The sequence below is a fragment of the Miscanthus floridulus genome, unplaced genomic scaffold (assembly GCF_019320115.1).
Source record: "Miscanthus floridulus cultivar M001 unplaced genomic scaffold, ASM1932011v1 fs_12_1_2, whole genome shotgun sequence".
Lineage (NCBI taxonomy): Eukaryota > Viridiplantae > Streptophyta > Magnoliopsida > Poales > Poaceae > Miscanthus > Miscanthus floridulus.
Genome location: NW_027096232.1, coordinates 1 through 22,926, shown reverse-complemented (window position 1 = coordinate 22,926; position 22,926 = coordinate 1). Strand labels below are relative to the sequence as shown.

Below are 22,926 nucleotides of genomic sequence, written 5' to 3'. Positions count from 1 at the left end.
TACTAATAATTAGACATTGAAGCATACAGTCAGCATGCAGATCCTATCTAGAAGGATTAATATTAGATTTGGTTTCATGGATTGTGTTGACGAGTACACAGTGATTATAGTTCACCTAGAATAGAATATGATTTTCTTTACCGAGGAGGATGGAACAATCATCACATATGACATGGATCGCATAAAAGTTCATGTCATCCCTGCTCGTGTCTTTTGATATGGTAGACATAGCATTAAAAAGAGTTCATCTGTAGACCATACTATCTTCCATATGTTCTATCTTCCATATGTTCCCTTATTCTTAAATTCGTTAGCAGAGCAGTAAGTAAAGCTGCATTTGATGTATCTCTTTGCCATGCATTTAAAATGGACTAATGTTGTTTGCTTGTTTATGGACATGTTAATTTCCTTAATGATGGATGTTGTCATTATTTCAGCTAAACTAGTGTGCCATCTTTATTTTGTTTGCAAATTGAATTATTTATTTGGTGCACACATGCGTTACGGTGGCGTTACAATAACATTTCAACATAAATGGCTCCTCTGCTTAGCTTTTAATAGAGGGACGTGGTCACATGTACTGTCTTTTGCTTGGCTTTTAATTTAATTCCTCACAAAAAATATAACGCAAGACTTGATCGGATGAACGACTTGATCAGATGAACCTTGTTATGCGATGAATCTGGAATTAGACATCAATTCTCACCTCGCCTGGCAGCGTACCCAGCGTCAAACAATGGTTGCTTCACCGTCGGTTCATATGGTAATCCGACGGTGGTACCTTGCTTCACCGTCGGATCTTACTATAGCGCACGCGTCCATCTTGGTACCGACGAAAAAAACTATTATCTTTGCTGGTTTCTCGGGCGTCGAACATAGAATGAGCAACTAGCAGTGAAAACCATTTTACCGCCGGCTCGACGGACGACACGGCGGCGAAGGGCGAAATTGCGTTCACCGCCGGTTCATACGCCGGACCGGCGGTGAAACCAGTAATCACCGTCGGTTATTCGGCCAGGAGGGGGTCCCGTAGGTACGAGCCGGCGGTGACCGCCGGTTATCTCAAAACCGTTGGTGAAGATCCCGGTGGTGAATAGACTTTCTGTAGTAGTGAGACTAGGGAGATATTAGTGAACCATGAATGAGATTTAGGCTTGGAGTAACAAAGAAGAAGGAACCTGTCTTTAGAGTTGCTTGGTCTTGCTTTCGTGATGCATTGGTGTCGAGTGGCTTCTTTTAGTCACTGTTTTTTTGTTATTGTCACAACTTCTAGTACTACATGCCATTTTCTCCATTAGACTAGGTAAAAGGTAGGCTTAGAAGATAAAAGTAGATATGGATAGACACGAGAATGAGATAGAGCAAAATAGATGCTGGAGAAACCCCAATAGCTATAACATTATATATTAGATAACTAATTGATTCCATTGAAGGTGAGCATCCCATAAACACATCAACAATCATTACAAAAGAACAAAACAACAATAACGTCATAAGGACAAGCAACACAAACATGGCACTACACGTCCTTTCCGATTACAAGGTACCATCCTAAAGGGTAGACCATTTATTAAAGGCCATTGAAAAGTTGAACAAAGATGGTGTTAACAAATTACATAAACCATAAAAAGGAAGAGCAAGGAGGATATAGCCCAAGATATGTCAAAAGAAATTACTATGAAGTGGAAAACAAGGACAAGGAATTATAAATAAAAATGGCAAAGGATGTGGGAAAAGATAATTTAATAGCAAAATAAACATTAGAGGATGGCCATTGCTACTAGGCTGTGGTGGGTAGTTGGGTATTCCCAAACTAAAAGGAAGTCCAACCCCAAAATTTCTACCACCTTAGAAGCAACAGTTCCTCATTCTTGAGGATGTAGGGCATCACAGTGGAGCCATCCTGGGTTATATTCACATGTATATACTTCCTCATGTACTAGAGATTTAGGAAAAAATTGTTGGTTACTTCTTTGCATACCTAGAGATCAATGTAGCTTTGTCCCTATAAGTAGACATATGACCTACAGCCAAACCTGTGGTCACACCCGTTTTTTATGTTATAAGTGAATAATAGAACAATTCTATTATATTAAATAAATGAGTAATTTTTATTACAAGCTGACTTAATGTCTTAATCATATAACCATGGAAACACCTCTATTAAACTAGCAATAGACATCCATCTTTCAATAGGAAGACCGAGGATAACATAACATACGCCATTAGTAGTAGTGGACATCCTCATAAGAACTATAGGAAGGTTGGCGGGGACGCTGTACAACATCGCACAACACCAGCAGCGGACATCCATCTCTTTGCAGAAACCACCGGAACGTTGATGGGGTAGGGAGGCATATGACATCGTACGCCACTAGCTTGATCATCCATCTTTTGACTATGGATCTTTACGATAATGTACACTACTGCAAAAAACACCCATCTCTCCACATGAACCACAGGAAGGTTGACGGGGTGTCAACGGACAGAAAAGTTTACGGGAGCACTTTGGTTACAATTATTTTATTTAAATTTGTGCTTGCCAAGTCTTCCTTAGGGCAGTCCCAACCTTGAAACTAGGGCCTTGTTTAGTTGGACTCCAAAGTCCAAAAAATTGCTACAGTACCTGTCACATCGAATGTTTGCGGCCCGTGTATGGAGCATTAAATGTAGACGAAAAGAAAAACTAATTGCACAGTTTGGTGGGAAATTGCGAGACGAACGTTTTAAGCCTAATTAGTCAATGTTTGGACACTATTTACCAAATAAAAACGAAGGTGCTACAGTAGCCCCAAATTCCAAATTTCACGAACTAAACAAGGGCTAGGATAGTTTTCATAGCATTAAATAACCTGCTACGTAAGCAAAAACCATGATGTGGCAAAAGACTTAACGAAGAAAGCCAAGGAAAAGAGAGGAAATGGTTTCTCAGTTCAGAAACAGTGTTGGGCCAATATCCAAAGCACGAGGAACCGATGGATTTTGCGTTGGGCCGAACATCGTTTCCATCAGGTACGTGTCGTGCTCTTGGATAGGCTTGAAGAGCAGATGTACTGGTTCTGATGGGCCCTCTCACTTAGACGTTGATTGGTGTTGCCATGCTGTGGGGTCCACATTAAGAAATCATGTGTTGTGGGTCTTGGTTTCTGAATTGGGACGGCCATTAGGCCTCAAATATGGAAACATGAGTTCGCTATAATTGTTTTATTTAAAATTGCACTTGTCAGGATTTATAATTCAAAACCTCTTGTCCTGATGTACAGTATCGAATTGCATGTATATATTAAATAAAAAAAATCTTCGGTTCAACCAAATCTAAGGGTGTGTTGTGGTTGAGCTGTGGCTTTTACAAAGTAGCTGTGAGCTGTGGGCTGTGGGAAAAGCTGCTGTGAGCTGTGGGCTGTGAGAAAGCCGAAAGCCGTTTGGTGAAACAACTATGGCTTTTTGAAAACACTTACGAGCGGACCCACATGTCATTCACAGTCCACCCCACTGAACTCTCTTCCTCTTTCACTGACACGCGGACCCCACTCGTCATTATCTTCTTCTTCCTCCCGGCGCACAGATCTTATTCCTCCAGGCGCACTGGGTCGCAAGCTAGACCAAGGAGGTGCTCTCCTCCATGGAGCGCGAGGTCGAGCGCCGCAACCGCGAGGCCGAGCTCCTCGCCCTCACGCACCTCCACCCTATCTCCACCCTCGACCCCTCGTCCTTCCTCCTCTCATCGGAGCAGCACACCGCACCGAGGCAGGCAGCGCCACTGACCCCAGTGGTCGCGCCTCACCCTTCCCCTCTCCCTTCCCCATCCACTAGAACGGGATGCCCACGCCTTCCCTTGCTCCTCCTACCTTCCCCTTGGTCCCTAGTAGACCGAGGCCCCAGACCGGGGAGCTCCCGAGCTCGCCCGGCCTCTACCCATGGCGGGCGGGCGTGGGGAAAAGATGACCTCCAGCGGCTCGATAGGAAAAGGGAGGAGGGGCACCGTAGAGAGGGGGCACCGCCGCCGGAGGAGGATGGACGCCGCCGCCGGAGAAGGAGGAGGGGTGCCGCCGCCGGAGGAGGATGGACGCCGCCGCCGGAGAAGGAGGAGGGGTGCCGCCGCCGGAGGAGGATGGGTGCCGCCGCCGAAGGAGGAGGAGGGGCGCCGCCGCCGCCGGAGGAGGAACGGTGCCGGGCAGGGGAGAGCGGCAGGTGAGGGAGACGGAAAAGAAAAGAAGCGAACCGGTACAACATAACCTGTGGCAGTGGGTAATTTCTTCCAACTTGTGAAAGCCAAAGCTCAAGAAAGCACCTCCTCCCCTGCTGTGAAAAATGAAATGCACAAAAACAGCTTTCTCTAGAAGCCAAGGAGTATGAATACCCCTTTGATTTGGCTTCTGGCCTTTTTTTTTTTAAGCCACAGCACCTGGAAAGCCAAAACAAACGGACCCTAATTTTGAGCCAAGCAGCGGGGACGCAGGTCGGCGTGGGCTGCAATCCAGGAGATGAACAACGGGGCGACTGGACGAGCCCTAACAAGACGGGCCAGCGGCCCAGCACCGAGCAACGAACAACCGCACGCGCGCCAGGCCGCCAGCTCGCACTCGGGTCCAGCCACGCGGCGCCGCTGCCTCCTTCCTCTCACTGCTTCCAAGGAGAGCGTACGCGCACGCCGTACACCGGTCTCTTTCTCTCCTCCCCTGAACCCCACTGCCCTTCTTCCCCTCCCCGGCTCTCCCTCCCGTGCGGGCGGCGGAGCTGATGAGATCCCGGCCATGTCGGGCCCCACCTCGCGGCTCCTCCTCCTCGCCCGCCGCGCCGACCGACGCAGAGGCCTCCCCTTTCTCGTTCCCCGCGCCTTTCAGGCCGCCTCCCCGACCTCTTCCGCGGCGTTGCCACCACCTCCCTGCCTCCCCGCCTCAACGCCGGTGATGAGGTAACGACAGTCGACAGGTTAACCTCAGCTACCGGTCACCACGGCGTAACCCTAGGTCGCAGTTCCGTTATGTTTGCGGATTTGGAATTCGCTAGTTGTAATTGTACCGTGCGCCAATCAATCATTCAATTTATGATTCACTTTGATAGTCTAAAATGTTTTGGATTAGAAGAACAGTGTGCAATGCCAGGTCGTCCTAAGTGCCTACTGTATTTTTTTTTGTTGAAACAGTGTATAAAGTTTCACGCAGACAGATCTCCGAAATGACTTAATCTTACTCAATCATCACTGAGAAACATACTGAACTAATCTAGCTTAAATAAATTCTTCATTATAATTTAGGAGGAAGGCTATTTGGTTAATTCGTCTGTGGCATTAGATAAATTGGATCTTCTATTTGAAGAAAATATTTTATTTCAATGATTTGCAGATGTTTTACTGAGCCAGCATGTTGAAATTTGAATAATTCTAGTGTTATTTGTTTACAGAAATTATGTTTAGGTGATTTATTTTTTTCTATTTTGTAGCTACTCAAGTGCTTTTACAAGTGTACATGGAGAGAGACCATCATCAGAATATGCAAAGATCAGAAAGAAGTCACTGGAAACCGAGTTTGGAAGAATCTTGGGGTCAAGTTCGCGCAGGATTTTTGCTGACCGTGGCTTTGGTCCATTCCTTGCTCTGTACAGGGCTGCTACCATCTCTTTTCATGTTATAAAACTCACTATTTGGCATTTGTGGCTCAATGACATGCATAAAAGAGCAGAAAAGGTAGTTTTTCTTGTCTGTTGTTGTTGGTGGAACTGAGCATCATGTCTCTGATTGTCATTTCCTTATTTCAGTTTCGAGAGACCTTGATACGCTTGGGTCCTTTTTACATCAAGGTATGCTGATTGACATATCGGTAGAATGTAGCACTGATCTTTTCGATTAAATTTGATGCTTAACTTTTCAGTATGGTGTATCTCCTTGTTAAGGTGGAAGCAACATCAATGTAACATGTCTTATGACCATCAAAATCACTGCACCTATCACTATGGTTTTGTAACATGATTATTATCTACCTTAAGCATTCGTACAACGGTACAAAATCAATCATGTTGGTGGTTGTGTTGACTGCATCTTTATTGTGCCATTGTCTCCATATCTTGTTTTTGAACTACAATACTTTGTTAGCTAATATTGTCTTAGGTGTAATATTGTCTTATTACAACTAGGGAATTGATGATATGTTCTTTTACCAATTCTCTTTCACCGTGCAGCTTGGCCAGGCATTGAGCACACGCCCTGATATACTTCCTAGTGCGTATTGTCAGGAGCTTGCAAAGCTACAGGTACCTCCCCATTCTATATTTTTTTTCTTTGTGATGAAAACAAATTGTTAGATCTAAGAACATGCTTTTTCCTGTTTATGTTGATCTCCTAGAATTATGAGGTGAATAAGTGTCCTAAAGTTGTGGCGTCAAAGTAGGTCCACTGACATGTTTAAGTCCTAGAAAGAGTTCTATCTCAGTTGGAGGCCCCAAAACAGCCATTAGTAATGCATAGTTCAAAATCAGAAGTCTGAGGAACTTGTACTAGTAGCTTATTGGGACATCCTTTGGTGTATGCTTTTCGCGGACGATGTAGTGCTAGTTGATGAAAGCCGGACAGGAGTGAATCAGAAACTGGAGTTATGGTGGGAGACTTTGGAGTCCAAAGGTTTTAGACTCAGTACAACTAAAACTGAGTATATGAGATGTGACTTCGGCACTACTACTCGGGAGGAGGAAGATATTAGTTTGGAAGGTCAAGTAGTGTCTATGAAGGATACATTTTGATATTTAGGATCAATGCTATAGAGAGACGGGGATATTGATGAAGATGTTAGCCATAGAATCAAAGCAGAGTGGATGAAATGGCGCCAAGCATCTGGTGTCCTATGTGACAAAAGGGTACCACAGAAGCTAAAAGGCAAGTTTTATAGGACGGCGATTAGACCTGCTATGTTGTATGGTGCAGAATGTTGGCCTACGAAAAGACGACATGTTCAACAGATAAGTGTCGTGGAAATGCGTATGTTGCGTTGGATTTGCGGTCATACAAGAAGGGATCGAGTTCGGAACGATGATATACGTGATAGATTAAGGGTAGCACCAATTGAAGAGAGGCAGAGGAAGACCGAAGTTGACTTGGGTAGAGGCAATAAAAGGAGACTTGAAAGGATGGAATATACCCAAAGACTTAGCCTTAGATAGGAGTGCTTGGAAAACAGCTATTCACGTGCCTGAACCTTGATTGCTTCTGTTGGGTTTCAACTCTAGTCTACCCCAACTTGTTTGGGACTTTAAGGCTTTGTTGTTGTTATTGTTGTTGTTGGCTGAACAATTTCTTTTCAGGATCAAATACCACCGTTTCCAACTCGCATTGCACTCAGGGCCATAGAGTCTCAGTTGGGCTCTCGAATTTCTGATTTGTTCGCTGATATGAGCCCAGAGCCGATTGCAGCAGCATCACTGGGGCAAGTTTACAAAGGTTAGACATTTCTGATAAGACTTCTGCTACTAACTGGTGATTATCCTTGTTCTGTACTGATTGTTATTTACCTTAGCATATATTTCAGACCTGAGTTCTCCAAGTTGAAATGCATTTCTTTGATACTTCAAGTAATGCAGCTCATCTACGCTCTGGAGAGCTTGTTGCAGTCAAAGTTCAAAGGCCTGGAATGGCGCCCTTGCTGACTCTAGATGCACTTTTGTTCCACATGATTGGAGGACAAATGAAACGATTTGCTAAGGCTCGCAAAGACCTATTGGTGGCAGTTAATGAGATTGTGAGCTTCTACTTCTTTCTGAACTAGGCTTGTCGTTGTCTGTGCTATTCTGATCACTCTTTCTCTTATAGTTTTTTTACATTTGCCATGTCCGGCTGATTACTATGAATTCCAAAGACCACTTCATCTGGATCCAAAATTTTTATTGTCAGACTGGATTAGAATGTTTTTGTCATTTATATTATCAATAGCTTCCTATCCACATAACATGAGATGGATGATGCTCAGCTTTGCTCTTTCCTCACATGATTCATGGTATATTATCTTTGGATTATGCATAGACCATATGATTTTAGTAAGTGTAGTATTTGTTGGACTATCCTATGTTTGTTGCCTTGTTATGGCCCTCTACCTGGTACTTGATGGTCTGACTTATTGTGATTCTAGTATTTTTGGGTGTAGGTTAATCTTTTTTCTGATCCTTTCTGAATTATCTTTTTAACTTCAGAGATGCTTGTTTCCTGAAAATGAAGTCACATAAATCACAAGACCATTATGCAAATTGTAGACCTACGATCTTCTCTTTTGACAATCATCATGCCCTCCTGTAAATTCTAGATCGTTCTGTATAATTTTAACCTTTGTATGTTGCATTACATTTTATCTTTGGTTCAACAGGTCAGGCACATGTTTGATGAGATTGATTATAATTTAGAAGGACAAAATGCTGAAAGGTTTGCTACTCTTTATTCTCATGGTGAGTTTGCACACTTATTTAATTCAATTCTTAATAAATTATTGATATACTCTATATCCATCCCCCAACTATGGTCTCACAATACCTGTTCCTCTACAGTTCACATGCTGCAAGCTCAACACCATTGATTTTCTAGCAGGTTCTGGTGGGATCAATTCTGAAGGTAGTACAAGCATCAAGGTCCCAAAAGTTTACTGGAATTATACATGTAAAACCATACTGACACTGGAATGGATTGATGGAATTAAGCTAACTGATGCTGAGCGCATCAGCAAAGCCAATTTGAACAGGAAAAGAATGATAGATGAGGTATTGTCACTTGGCTGCTTGAATGTAATTGCATTGCAACATTAGTTCTGTCCTTTGTCTCTCCTGTGTGATTCTAATGTATGACCATATCTTTCATCCCTTAAATACCATTAGCTTGAATTTTTGGCTAGAACATAAGTGTGACCATCTCTATGGAGGTGTTTTACTGTGTTTAGTGTATGTCCTTGCTCCTTAGTTCCTTTTTTTTTCTCGAACACGCAGGAGAGCTGCGTATCATTGTATTAATAGAAGAAGAGAGAGTCATACATAGACCTAGACCCACACACACAAACACCCACTACTACAAGGAAACTAAATCGCCGGTTTAAAAAATAAAATGATGACCCGACCACTACAGCAGTCCATTAGACTGCTCCTTCGGTAGTGAGCAGGGAGATCCCCTTAGCTCCTGTCAGGCTCCACCAATGGGCCTCTTCCCTTACCAAAGCCAGCACCATATTAACATTTGGTGCTGCACCATTGAAGACACTCATTTCTGTGCCGCCAGATGCTCCAGGCTCCCAAAATGACTAGAGAGTTCAGACCCTTCCTCAAATCTCCACTAGCCGAATTATCAACTTTTCTCCACTATTCATCAAAGGATTGGTCAGTAGGTTGTGGAGCAAGTGATACAAATCCAAAATGCAGCAGGTGGGAGAACCAAAAGTCTCTTGAGAGTACACAGCCCACAAGCAAATGATGAATAGTTTCCTCCTGTTGATCGCAAAGTACGCACTGTTCTGGATGTGGGAGCCCCCTCCTTGCCAATCTGTCTGCCGTCCAGCATCTGTTGTGAGCAACTAACCATAAAAAATCTGCATTTGGGGGGTGCCCAGGATTTCCAGATTCTCTCATAAGGTTCAAAGAAGATTGCTCCCTGAAATAGGGTATCATAAGCACTTTTTGCTGTATATTTACCCGATGAAGATAGCCTCCAGATGTGCTTATCAGCAATATTCTCATTCAACTCCACAAAATTCATGACATCCCAAAGGTCTAGGTACTGATTCAAGGCTGTCATACAGATTTCTCCTTGTATATCCTCTGTCCATTTCTTCTCACTGAGGGCCTCCAGCATGTAGTCGTTGAATTCTTACTCTTGGTAGTAGCAGAATTCTTACTCTTATCGAGAGAGGATGACACTAGGAGTTGGGGCAATTTTCTGGTTTATTTTCAAATGCCATGCCAACCTGAGGGGTTGGGAATACATATTTATAGGCTGCTAGCCAGCCAAGCATATGCCAAGATGCTAATCTAAGATGCTGTCCTAGATGCTGTCCTAGATGCTAGGCCTAGATGCTGTCCTAGATGTTAGTCCTAGATGCTAAGATGTTGTCCTCCAGTCAAGGATGTTGTCCTTGATGGGCAGCAAGACCACCATGCTGCTGCAGCCCCACAAAGACCTACACAGAGACTTATCCATCATTTTCCCCCTAAGTCTTGTGCGTCGTCTTGTGGGAAAGTTGAACCATCCTGATGCAGAGCTTAAGGAACTTGATCCTCCCAAGAGGCTTGGTAAGCAGGTCCGCAAGCTGGTCCTTGGTGTTGATGTAGCTTGCCTTGATGCTCCCTTCCTCCAAACAGCCTCGGATGAAGTGATACCTCACCCGGATGTGCTTACTCCGTTCATGAAAAACTGGGTTCTTTGCCAAGGCAAGAGCGGACTTGCTATCCATCCTGAGCTCCACCGCTCTAGTGTCTCTGCCGAGGAGATCACCAAGCAGTCGAGCGAGCCAGAGCGCCTGAGTCGAAGCGGTGGAGGCCGCTATGTACTCGGCCTCGCAGCTGGACAGGGCCACCACCTGCTGCTTGACCGACTGCCAGCTAACGAGGCACTTGCCGAGGAGGAAGAGGATCCCGCTCGTGTTCTTGCTGGTGTCGATGTCGCCGGCGTGGTCGCTGTCGCTGTACCCGACGAAGTGTGCCGCCCCAGGGCACCTAGGGTAGTAGAGGCCGTGGTCGAGAGTCCCCGCAACGTGGCAGATGATCCTCTTCACAGCCTGCTGGTGCTTCGTCGTCGGTCGCTGCATGAATCGACTAACGTAGCCGACGGAGAATGCCAAGTCTGGCCGTGTGTGGGCGAGGTAGTGAAGGCTCCCCACAAGATGCCGGTACTGCATAGAGTCCACCTCCTCCGTTGGGCTGTCGCGGCTCAGCTTCAGCCTCTCCTCCATCGGAGTGAGCTGGGTTGCAGTCGGTGAGCCCAGCTAGCTCAACGACGCGCTTGGCATAGGCGGTCTGTCGAAGCGTGATCTCGGAGTCATCCTGGTACACCTCGATTCCCAGGTAGAAGGAGAGGCCCCAGGTCACTCATCTGGAAGGTGGCCTTCATCTCTTCCTTGAATGCTGCCACCTCCGCATCCTTGGTGCCGGTGATCACCAAGTCGTCGACGTAGACACCCACCAGCAGAGCATTTCCTCCACTGCCCCGTCGGTAGATGGCCGCCTCGTGCGGGCTTTGCTCGAAGCCCATCCCCTTTAGCGTGGAATCCAACTTGGCATTCCACGCCCTAGGTGCCTGCCGCAAGCCATAGAGGGCCTTGCGCAGGTGGAGCACCTTGCCCTCCTTGCCGGGGATCGCAAATCCCGGCGGCTGGTGCACGTAGACCTCCTCCTTCAAGTCGCCGTTAAGGAACGCCGACTTGACGTCCATGTGATGAACACGCCAGCCCTCCTGGGCAGCTAGCGCAAGGAGGAGTCGCACGGACTCCATCCGTGCCACGGGAGCAAAGGCGTCGTCGAAGTCGACCCCCTCCTGCTGCACGAAACCTCGTGCCACCAAGCGAGCCTTGTGCTTGACGATGGCGTCGGCTTCATCCCTCTTCAGCTTGTACACCCACGTAAGGGTGATCGTGCGGTGACCACGAGGAAGGTCAGCAAGCTCCCAGGTGCGGTTCTTCTCAACCGCATCCATCTTCAATTGCATCGCGGCGCGCCATGCTGTGTGTCTCTCGGCCTCTGCAAACGACCGAGGCTCGCCGTCGTCACACGCAAGGTGCAACTGCGCCTCCAGGTCATGAGGCACCAGTCCCGGCACCGTCTGGTCGCCGAGAAGGTTCTCCATCGTACGGTACCGCAACGACTCGCCATCGTGGTACGCGTCGATGCGCTCCTCGTCGTGAGAGAGCGGGGTAGCGAGCTCAACCGGGCTGTGCTCGACACGAGCTGGTGTTGGAGTAGACGTGCCCGGAGACGTGCCTGTCGGTGCTGGAGTGCGTGGCGGTGCCGGCTGTGGAGCCGGCGAAGAACTCATCGCAGCCGAGGTCCTGGCTGGAGAGCGTGGTGCTGTCGGAGTAGCAGGCGCCGGGGTCGGTGGAGGCTCGGGGACTGGGGTAGACGCGCTCGTCGAAGAAGAGCTGCCTACTCCCCCAGCTCCCTCGCGGTGGACGTACTCGACAGTGAAGTCGTCGTACGTCGGAGCCGAGCCGTTGTCCACCGCCTTGTCCCACGCCCATCCTCGCCCTTCGTCGAACACAACGTCGCGCGCCGTGCGCACACGCTGTGTCTTCGGGTTGAGGATGCGGTAGGCCTTCGAGCCCTCCGCGTAGTCGATGAACACTTTCGGAGTGCTCCTGTCGTCGAGCTTGCTGATGTGGCCAAGCTCCTTGGCGAACGCGAGGCAGTCGAAGACCCGCAAGTGGGAGACCGCCGGCTTGCGCCCATGCCAAGCCTCGTACGGCGTCCTGCCGTCGAGCGCCTTGGTAGGCGAGTGGTTGAGGATGTAGATCGCCGACACCACCGCCTCTTCCCAGAAGACAGCTGGCATCCCTCTCTGCTTGAGAAGGGCCCGAGCCATCCCCACAACCGTCTGGTTGCTCCGCTCGACGTCGCCGTTCTGTTGTGGGCTGTACGGCGTGGAGTAGTGGCGCTGAATGCCCTCATCAGCGCAGTACGACGCGAATTCAGCCGCCGTTGTCGGTGCGCAGCACGCGCAGCTTGCGGTCGCACTCCGCCTCCGCAGCAGCCTGCGAGCGCTTGATGGCGTCCGCAGCCTCTCCCTTGCTGCCGAGGACCATCACCCACATGTAGCGGGAGAGGTCGTCGACGAGCAGTAGGAAGTAGCGTCGTCCTCCCGGTGTGGCCGGTGTCACTGGGCCACACAAGTCCCCGTGCACAAGCTCGAGCCTCTCCTTGGCTCGAAAGCTCGCCCACTGGGGAAAGGGAGTCGCCTCTGCTTCGTCAACACGCAGACGTCGCAGAGCTGCTCCACATGGTCGAGGCACGGCAGGTCTCGCACCATCTCCGTGGCACTGAGCCGCTTCAGGGCCTCGAAGTGAAGGTGCCCGAAGCGCTCGTGCCACTGCCACGCCTCGTCATCCCGACGAGCAGCGAGACAGAGGGGTTGTGCCACCTGCACGTTAAGGACGTAGAGTCGATTTGCGCTTCTGGATACCTTGGCGAGAAGGCGGCGACGATGATCCCAAATCCTCATGACTCCATCCTCAACCACTACGCGCGAACCGTTCTCATTCAGCTGTCCCAAGCTGATGATGGAGTTCCTCAACGCGGGGATGTAGTAGACTCTGGTGAGCAGCCTATGCTCACCAGACACGGCAGTGAAGATGATGGAGCCGACGCCCTTGATCTCCACGCCGGAGGCATCCCCAAACTTGACGGAGCCTCGGACGCTAGAGTCAAGCTCGGTGAAGAACTCCCGTTGACCGGTCATGTGATGGGTGGCGCCGGTGTCGAGGCACCACCCGTCAGTCTTGTCGTTGCCGGAGCCGTCGCCGAGGAGGGCGTGTGCTTTTGACTCGTCAAGGTGGAGGAGAGCCGCTGCGGCCGGCGCCGCTGGAGGTAGCTCGATGCTTGCATGTGCCATGAACAGAGCCGGCTCCTCCTCCGCCCGTGCAACGTGGGCCTGGCCGCGTCGTGGCTGTCGACAGTCCTTGGCCCAATGGCAAAGCTGGCCGCAGTTGTGGCAGGTGTCGTCTCGTGCTGGCTTGTGCTTGCCGGCGGCACCGCCCTGGGCGCCTCCGCGGGCATCACCCTCGGCACGTCCTCGCGCCCCGGCCTAGGCGTCTCTGTGTACCTTGCGCGGCTTGCCACGCTTGCGGCCGTCTGTCGGGGAAGAAGGCTCCTTCTTCCGATCACCTTGGCAGGCAGCTCACTGCTCCCGAGTGAGAAGGAGCTTCCCGCCAGTGGTGATGGGCTCCGAGAGAGACTGTGGCTCATCGCTGTCGACGACCTTGAGGCGACCTATCGCCTCCTCGATCGATATCGTGGAGAGATCCAGCAGGGACTCGATCGAGTGAGCCATCTGCTTGTACTTCTCGGGGACGCAGCGGAAGAGCTTTTCGACAGCTCTCTCCTCGCCGTAGGTGTCATCGCCGAACTGCACCATCTTCTGCAACAGAGTGTTGAGACGGAGAGCAAAGTCATCAACGTCCTCACCTGGCTTGAAGGCCAGGTTCTCCCACTCCTTGCGAATTGCCTGCAGTGTGGACTTGCGGGCGCGGTCGCTGCCGATGCGTGCCGCAGCGATGGCGTCCCAAGCCTCCTTGGCAGTCCGCTTGTTGGTAAGTGAGAACTGCATCTCGGATGGGACTGCAGCGCCCGTCGATCCTGGTCGTAGTCGACGTTGCCGTACCGGACTCCCTCCCACATGTGCCGCACCTGGAGCTTTACCCTCATCACCGCAGCCCACTCGACGTAGTTGGCCTTAGTGAGGGTAGGCCACCCACCGCCGGGGCCGATGTCCCTGACAACAGCCTAGAGCCTGTGGTATGGTAACCACGGTACCGATCCGGGGAGAGAGAGCCACGCTGCCTGTGAAGGCCGCGCTCTCCATCGACCGGTCCGCCACCGTTGCCCTGCGCGCCTCCTCCAGGAGCGCCACCGCCGTGCGCGCTTCCTCCAGGAGCGCCACCGACGCGTCCGCGGCAGTCTGCGCTGCCGCCGCACTCGTGGGCGTGCGTGGCTGCCCACTGCGCCGCCTGCGCTCGCGCTGCCTCCCTCCCCAGCAGCTCGAGGTCCGCGTCGGCGTCGTCGTCAGCAGAAACGGAGCTGTTGATGCTGCCGCGCAGAGCCTCGACCTCTGCTGCCGCCACCGCTGCTTCCGCCTCCGCTCTGGCTGCTGCCAGCTCCGCCGCTGCCAGCCTCGGCGCCCTTGCCGCCGCCGCAGCGGTCTCTGCCGCCGCTCGCTCGCGTTCCTCTGCCGCGGCAAGTTCGGCCTCCTGCCGACGCCGCGTGCTCGAGGCGACCGAGCGCTGAGACTGCCCGGCGGACATGACGCGCTACCGGGGGGCTGCTGCGTGGGGAGAGGGCTGCTTCAGACGAGCTGCTCAGAGGGAGAGGAGTGAGCAGGAGCGGCTGGAGCTGCTGCTGCTCCCAGCTGGGGCTGTTGCGTGGCTGGGAAAGGAGATGAGCAGGAGATGCTCAGGCTACAGGATAGTACGGCTCCGATACCACTTGTTAGTCGCTGAATTCTTACTCTTGGTAGTAGCAGAATTCTTACTCTCATCGAGAGAGGATGACACTAGGAGTTGGGGCAATTTTCTGGTTTATTTCCAAATGCCATGCCAACCTGAGGGGTTGGGGATACATATTTATAGGCTGCTAGCCAGCCAAGCATATGCCAAGATGCTAGTCTAAGATGCTGTCCTAGATGCTAGTCCTAGATTCTGTCCTAGATGCTAAGATGTTGTCCTCCAGTCAAGGATGCTGTCCTTGATGGGCAGCAAGACCACCATGCTGCTGCAGCCCCACAAAGACCTACACAGAGACTTATCCATCACAGCACAGTGCGTTTGTTTGATCTTCTTTTGGGTACCAGTGCGAAAACCAGAGGTGCTATGTCCTGAATTCCCTTGCCATCCAGCCATTTATCCTTCCAGAAAAGCGTATTAGATCCACTTCCTACTTCTGTTATCACTGCCACAGAGATGAGGCCAGCTACCTCTTTACTGACTTGGATAGGCAGATTTGCCCAAGGTTTGTTGGGCGCACTCCGCTTAAGCCACGGCCATCTTGCTTTTAAGGCAATACCCAGGGACTCTAGATCTGCTATCCCAAGACCACCCAGTTCCCGGGAGCGGCACACTTTAGGCCAGGCAATGACCACCTTTTGCCTCTTTTCGACCCTTCCACAGGAATGCCCTTCTGATCTTATCTATGGCTTTGATAGCCCAAGGTGGAAGATCTGTTGCCATGGCCACATAGATTAGGATTCCTGTGAGAGCAAATTGCACTTCAATTACTCTGCCAGCACGTGTCATCAGATCCGCCTTCCATCCAGGTAGCTGATCTGCAACTCTGTCAATTATGGGTTGGACCTGCTCCTTGGTCAACTTTTTGATGGTCAAAGGCAAGCCCAAATATTTGCAAGGAAAATCCAGCACTTCGCAGGGCAATAAATTCTGAATCAGATCCAGGTTTTCCTCAGAACACTGGATAGGCAGCACATTACTTTTTTGAACATTACTCCTTAGTTCCTTACCCTCTATGTTTTTGATATCATGCTTGCTGACTTTTATGGACTGATTTTTTTCCTCGTCTCACAGGGTCTCTATTGCTCATTGCGACAGCTGCTTGAAGAAGGATTTTTCCATGCAGACCCCCATCCTGGTAATTTAGTTGCAACTGAAGGTGGATCTCTAGCATATTTTGACTTTGGTATGATGGGAGATATTCCGAGGCACTATCGTGTGGGGCTTATACAAATGGTATGTGAGACTGTCTTAACTTGTTCTGCATTCAACTCATGGATGTTACGAAGGGTATTGTTTTTCACTCTTATTGTGGGAACTGGAAAGTTCAGAAAGGTTTAGACTTAGATGTTGTGCTGCTAAATCACTTAACTATTTTTGTAAGTTACAGGCCAAGTGTTATTGGTAAGGTCTTCAAAGAGCAGCATGTTAGGCTAGCAATGCTGGTGTTTGATTTTCAGAAGTTGGTTAAACTTAAACATGGCTAATCTTATTTCCTGGTCTAATCACATTGTGGATAAATTTAATTAGGAAGTCTAGCAAGAAATAATTTGCTGAATGATCTTACTGTTTACTGCACTTGTTGTAGAGCATAAATAAAACTGAACTTTGATATGCAAGTCACTAATGCAATATAGTCCTGTTTCTATCATCAGTTGTGTGAAACATTATACTTGTAGTAGTACTTTATTCATGTGTAATTTAAGCCTCTAGCTGAGTTGGTTAGTGGCTCGAGTAGCACTCCTCAGGTCTCGGGTTCGACTCCCCATGGGAGCGAATTTCAGGTTGGGGTTAAAAAAAATCCCCTTGTCTGTCCCACACCAAAGCATAGGTCTAAGGTTCGGCCTCAGTCATGTTCTCACATGGGCTACGGTGCCGCTGTGTATGGGTGGGGGGCTCAAGGGTTTTCTCGATCTGCTTAGCAAAATGCCCGGGGGCTGTCTTACCCCCCTGCAGGCCGAGTAATTATAAGCTTTGTTGGATTACTTTTTGCTGCATGAAATTTGTATAAATTAATAACCCTGTCTGCTACCATATACAAGCAGGTAATTGTAAACTTTGTTTTGTGAAATATGTGGCATAGTAGCTTCATGTTTTAGTTTCCTGATATGTTGGTTTCATTGGTGTTGCTTGGCTTCAATCAAGAAATTTACTTCTGAAAAACTGAATTTATTTGTTTCAGCTTGTACATTATGTTAATCGGGACTCCTTAGGCTTGGCGAACGATTTCCATTCACTAGGATTTGTTCCTGAGGGAACAGATTTACTTGCAGTTGCAGATGCGTTGCGGTTTTCCTTTGGTGATGTCAGGAGGCAGTCAAATGATTTCCAGGTTAGTTAATATTTTTCTTTCCAGTGCATGTGCAAAGTAAAATAGTAAGGCATGAAAACAATGTAAGGAGGTGGGTGGGTGGGTGTGTGTGTGTGTGGGGGGGGGGGGGGGGGGGGGGGGGGGTGACATGGGAGGAGGCAATGAAAAGGGACTTGAAAGGATTGAATATACCCAGACAATTGTCTTGGACAGGAGTGCATGGAAAGCAGCTATCTACGTGCCTGAACCGTGACAAGGCTTTACCTCCCCAAATAATATCACTGTTATTGATGCCTTACATATATTTATTTTATTTTCCCTTTTTGTTGGTGGCTCATGACCTCATGTTGGGTTTCATCTCTAGCCTACTCCAACTTGCTGGGGACTAAAAGGCTTTGTTGTTAAGGCATGTGTTATTTAGAATTATTGTTCTCCAGAGCTACTTCAAAGCCTGTCAATGCTAGCATGTTAGCTGTAGTTCACCTGAGCTATTAAGCATTTTTATTAGAGCTAACAAACAGAAAGGCACAGCCAGATTATTGTTGTGAAACTTGGGTAACTAATAATGATGAAGTTTCAAGTTGACACTCTGGTGAAGATAGTCAAGATTTTTTTTTGTTTCGTAGGGTAGTCTTCAGATTTATCTGTCGCTGAAGGAAATTCTGAGTTATTAGCTTACTTCTTTAAAAAATTAATATAGCAACATCCTTTTTATTCACGTCTGTGCCCTTCCAACAAGGCTGACATTCTATAGGTAAGTCTAATTAAATTTTGAGGTATGGTACTTAAACAGCTTGTCTACTTGGATCTCTGTCTTGTTCCTACTCGGATCATTATTGTGGCTTAATTTCTTACATATGGTTGATGCTCTCATCTGCCTGGTTCTACTTTTCTTTTTCTAATCTCGTCCATCCTTTGATCCTTTCTAAGTTCATTCATTCCTTGCCTTGCAGGGCGTAATGAACCATTTGTATGATTTGATGTATGAGTTTAATTTCTCCCTCCCCCCTGATTATGCGCTGGTGATAAGAGCACTTGGTTCTCTAGAAGGGACTGCAAAAGCACTGGATCCTGAGTTTAAAGTTATTGAGAGTGCATATCCTTTTGTGATTGGGAGGCTCCTTGCAGACCCCAGCCCCGATATGAGGAAAATATTAAGGGAGCTTCTTATACGTGATGATGGATCCATCAGATGGAATCGACTGGAAAGGCTGGTACATATTTCTTAATTATTGTTCCTTCTCTTGCTATTTCATTTTTATCATGATTTTTTTCCCCAAAACCATATGACGAAAGTACAAAAAACAGTCAATAAAAATCAAGAACACACTAGGGAGTTTCATTTGTCATGATATAATAATATACACTCCTGATTCCTCTGTTTGTATGCGTGGAAACAGTTTCATGGATCTATCCTTTCTGTGAACATGATTACTAATTTGTGGTAGCCCTCTTAACAGACGGAACCTCTAAGGTAAAGACTAAAGGACAACAATAGGTATCCAGCTCTATAGACGTGGAATTATGGACAACTTTTACTGTTGGTTATCTAATTTTTTTTTGGGCATCCTGTATTCTTTTTCTGGGTTGTATGATCTGAGCTAGCTCAGTTTGTGGGAATACTCCCCACCACCCAGGTTCGAGTTGGCTTTGGCTTGAATATGATTGCCCATTTCTTCTTACTTACAATGTGACCTAATTCCTCCTATTTTGGTCGACTTTTTAAATATATTTTGTGCCAGTACTGTAGTGTTGCTCAACGCAAAATTGGGCAGGTTCAGTTCTGGTACCTATGATTATTCACGCCACAAAACCTTGTTTTCAATTCACTTAGAGTAAATTTCACAAAACGGCAACTCTCTATGTCCGAAGAACCCCTTATCGAAGGACCACTTCATAAACTACATCTATTTGTGCTCCTATTAACACAAATCAACAACTTTTCACCACCCTGATGGTAGTGCTGAACTGCTGATTGGTCCCACCCCTTAGCTGGACAAGTATGCATCAACCATCCTGGGTGTCCCCATCACATCCGGCTTTGTCTGGAGGACAGGTGTCATCAAGCAGCCATTTGACAGGGTGTTAAAACTGTAGTTTTGTGTTACTATGGGTGAAATAGTTGTAGTTATTTGAAAATGGTCCTAGAAGTTGTAGTTTATTGAGTTAGGCACACAACATTGTAATTCTATGAAATAATATGGTGATAGGCTTGTAATTGCATTGCTTAACAAGTTTTAAAGCTTCAATATGCAACAGAGGAGAAATATATATAATCTGAAAAATTAAAATATAATAACAAATCAGTCAATCTTTCCTGGAAATGGATCTTGGTCTCTATCCTGTTGTGGGTCCTAATCCTGGTGTTGTGTTTGGGTTAGTGTCATGAGAAATTTTACAGATATCTCTTTGATCTTGTGTTATACATAGTTTTTTTTTATTTGTTCCTCCTAACATCATTTGTTTTTCAGATTGCAGCTATATCTGAACAGTCATCAGAATCTTCAAGCGCAGCGGGAGCTGACTCTAGTGAGCATGCCAATGGAAGTCCTGAGTGGAGATCATTTGATATGCATTCTGTGATTGCAGCTACAGAAGGCCTATTTGATTTCATTTTATCGAGGAAAGGATGGCGGGTTCGGGTTTTCCTTGTCCAGGATATTGTTAAAGCTTCAGACGCGTTTCTTCAAGAAGCAACATTCCCCTATATATTTGACAAGGTGGGAACGATAGGGGACATAAATCCAGAGGTTAGTTGATGTTCATCATGATTTGATAGTTGAAACTATAATTTCTTCCCTGTGATTTGTAGTTCCTGTGCAATGCCTCAATTCTTTTAATTGTGCATTACGTACCTCCAGTCAGAGATCTACTCCATCCACACATAACAAGGTTGAGTTAGTACCATAGCTGGATGGTCACAAACCTGAATTCAGGTCGCACGAATCAATTCATGGTTTGTGTGTGAAGTGAATCACTGGAAAATTGTGGGTGGTCAACGGGGCTGGGAGAACCCAAACAAAGAATAGTAAAATGCTGAGGGCATCATGGTTACCGTCTTTGCTGCCTGTGTTGAAATCTGTCTAATGATGTGGCTTGGTAGCACTGGGAGAGAGTGGCAACGGCTGGAAACCAGGGTGTTGGGAGCATGGGCGACAAGCAGGAGCTAGACCTGATCATGGTCAACCCTGCCCGGTCGACACATCGAGTGGGCGCAGGCCGTAATTTCTGCCCCGAAGCAAAAATCGGGTCGGGCTCGGGGCTAAATTCTAGCCTATGGGCTGGCCCGATGACCTGACTATAGGGAGAAAAAGAAACATAATTCATTTCTTGTTCTCTGTTGCAGTCCAATCAACATTGTGAATTTTAATCCTGGCCACAGTTGTGCTGATCCAGCCCACTCATCATGCATGCACGGCATCAGCTCAGGTGATATTTCCCTGTAACCCAGCCACCTCACATCGTTGACCTATATAGGCCAAGCCACGAACGCATGATTCCTTCCACCCTGTCTCCAATGTCCATCCCCTGCCACCACACACCTGGTTGTGCCAGGTGCTACCAGATCCCTATGAGGCTACGAAGGCCAATCTGTAAGATCCCCACTGGCTACCACCACGCCGATGCATCTCGCCGTGGGGAGGAATACCAAATCGATGTGCAGCAGCCATCCACCAACTCTCCATGCCTCCTCGCTGCACCGATGTCGAGCACTGGCCACCGATGCCTCCTTGGTACATCAACATCGACGCTGAGCGCTGCCTGCTAGTGCATCCTTGATGTGCGAACTGCATCACCTGAGTTGGTTGGGCTGGCCAGCGGCCTGTTGAGCTAGCCATTGGGCGGCAATGAGCCAAGATTTGCAGCCCGATGCCTGGGATGGGTTGGGTCGGTCCTGGGCCAAGAGAAAAAACGTCGGGTTTTACCTGGCCTGACCCAGTTCGACATATGATCAGATCTAGCAGGAGTTGAGGATGGGGAAGCACATTGCCAAAATGAGTTGTGTGGTCAGCGTACCTGGCGGTAGCAGTGGCCTACTGTAGCCTCATGAAGTTTGAGGGAGAAGCAAAAGGGTGGCAGTGCTGTGTCAACGAGAGGAAGGAGAGCTTGTGCATTGCAGTGCTAGGGTGGGCCTTCTTTTACTTGCCATTTCCTCCTTTCCTTTCTTTATTTTATACCTGGACATATATCTGATCGAGTAGTTCTGAATCATGAACCTTATTCTGGATTCCTGATTCATGAACCAGAGTACAAATAGCGAACATTACTTTTCGAATGTGGCAAGCCGCAAACCCTGCGGACCACAGTTCTGGTCACTATGGTTAATACTTTGTTTTAGCTTGCTCCTGTTTATTAATGATTACTCACTCATCTCACAAGCACCACTGGCAAGCAGTAATACCAACAAGAATCAATGGGTTTGTCTGGTACAAAGTGTTTGCTTAGAAAACCAAAATGACCTCTAGTTGCAAGCCAAAACCAGCTTCCCAAAAAGGCTTTTACTTTTAGACTAGAGTCTAGAGGGCGTATGTAATATCACAGGTGCGTAATAAGACATTAGAGGTGACTTTTGACCATTCAAGCGCACTATACTATTTGCTTTGCTTCTTTCAGAAAGTAAGGAATTTTGCGGTTGTGTTAACACCCCCCCCGCCCCCCCCCCCCCCCCCCCCCCCCCCCCCCCTCCCCGGTGTTTGTACAAGTGTATGTCCTCAGCTGAATTCGTGAAACCGGTCAATGTGCAGCATAGCACGGAGTATGCGCCCTGTTCGTTTTGGGCTTGTTTGGCTTGTGTAAGCCATGGCTGAAAGTATTGTTGGCTGGTTTGGTGTGAGAGAAAAATACTGTTCGTTGGCTTATAAGCCAAATACGACAAAACGAATAGGCTGATGTTTTATGTTATTACTGCTCAAGCTTGTAATACTGCTGAAGGTTTGCTTTGTCTTGCAGAGAAGTAAGATGATCAGGAGGCTGGTGAATACAGTGCAATCGTTACGTCAAGCTATCAGTTTGGCTCCAGATGCTTGGAGTGCCATGCTAATCCGTACTTTGTTGAAGCATGAATCACAAAAATTTGTTCTTGATTTGTTTTTGACCCTGGCTAGCCATTCCAGTTACAAGATTCCAGAAACATTCTGGCTCTGTATGTCAAGATTTCTAAATTACTTGGACAAACAAGATACGCTTTAGGAACAGCTGATATTTAATTTGTTTACTTGGTTAGTTGGACATCAAATTTGTTCCCTGTGCATTGCACCCGATTATTATCATCTACAAGCACTCTACTATTACCTATTGAGTTTGTGATATGATATACGGAGTTTTACCAATGAACGAAAGTCACATAGCAATCCTAAATATTCTCGGTTTAATCCTCCATCCCACGCTACTCCTTTTGTCGCTCCAAGTGCTATCATCAAATTTTGCTTTGATAGGCGATGAGGGTGGTGCCAT

The 22,926-nt window shown here is 47.8% G+C and overlaps 1 protein-coding gene across 2 annotated transcripts; it reads left to right on the top strand.

Moving 5' to 3' along the window:
• The first annotated feature begins 4,608 nt into the window (after positions 1-4,608).
• Positions 4,609-22,708, top strand: LOC136530432 (uncharacterized). 2 transcript variants are annotated; one of them, XM_066523175.1, is made up of 13 exons: positions 4,609-4,915; positions 5,443-5,686; positions 5,758-5,799; positions 6,178-6,249; positions 7,294-7,429; positions 7,570-7,727; positions 8,346-8,424; positions 8,564-8,733; positions 16,236-16,397; positions 17,344-17,493; positions 18,426-18,686; positions 19,944-20,222; positions 22,423-22,708. In XM_066523175.1, exons 1-13 carry the CDS (start codon positions 4,755-4,757, stop codon positions 22,660-22,662), a joined length of 2,154 nt encoding a protein of 717 aa, XP_066379272.1. In that variant the 5' UTR covers positions 4,609-4,754; the 3' UTR covers positions 22,663-22,708. The 2 variants fall into 2 exon arrangements, with proteins under 2 accessions (XP_066379272.1, XP_066379271.1); XM_066523174.1 differs by having other exon boundaries at positions 8,561-8,733.
• Positions 22,709-22,926: the final 218 nt, after the last annotated feature.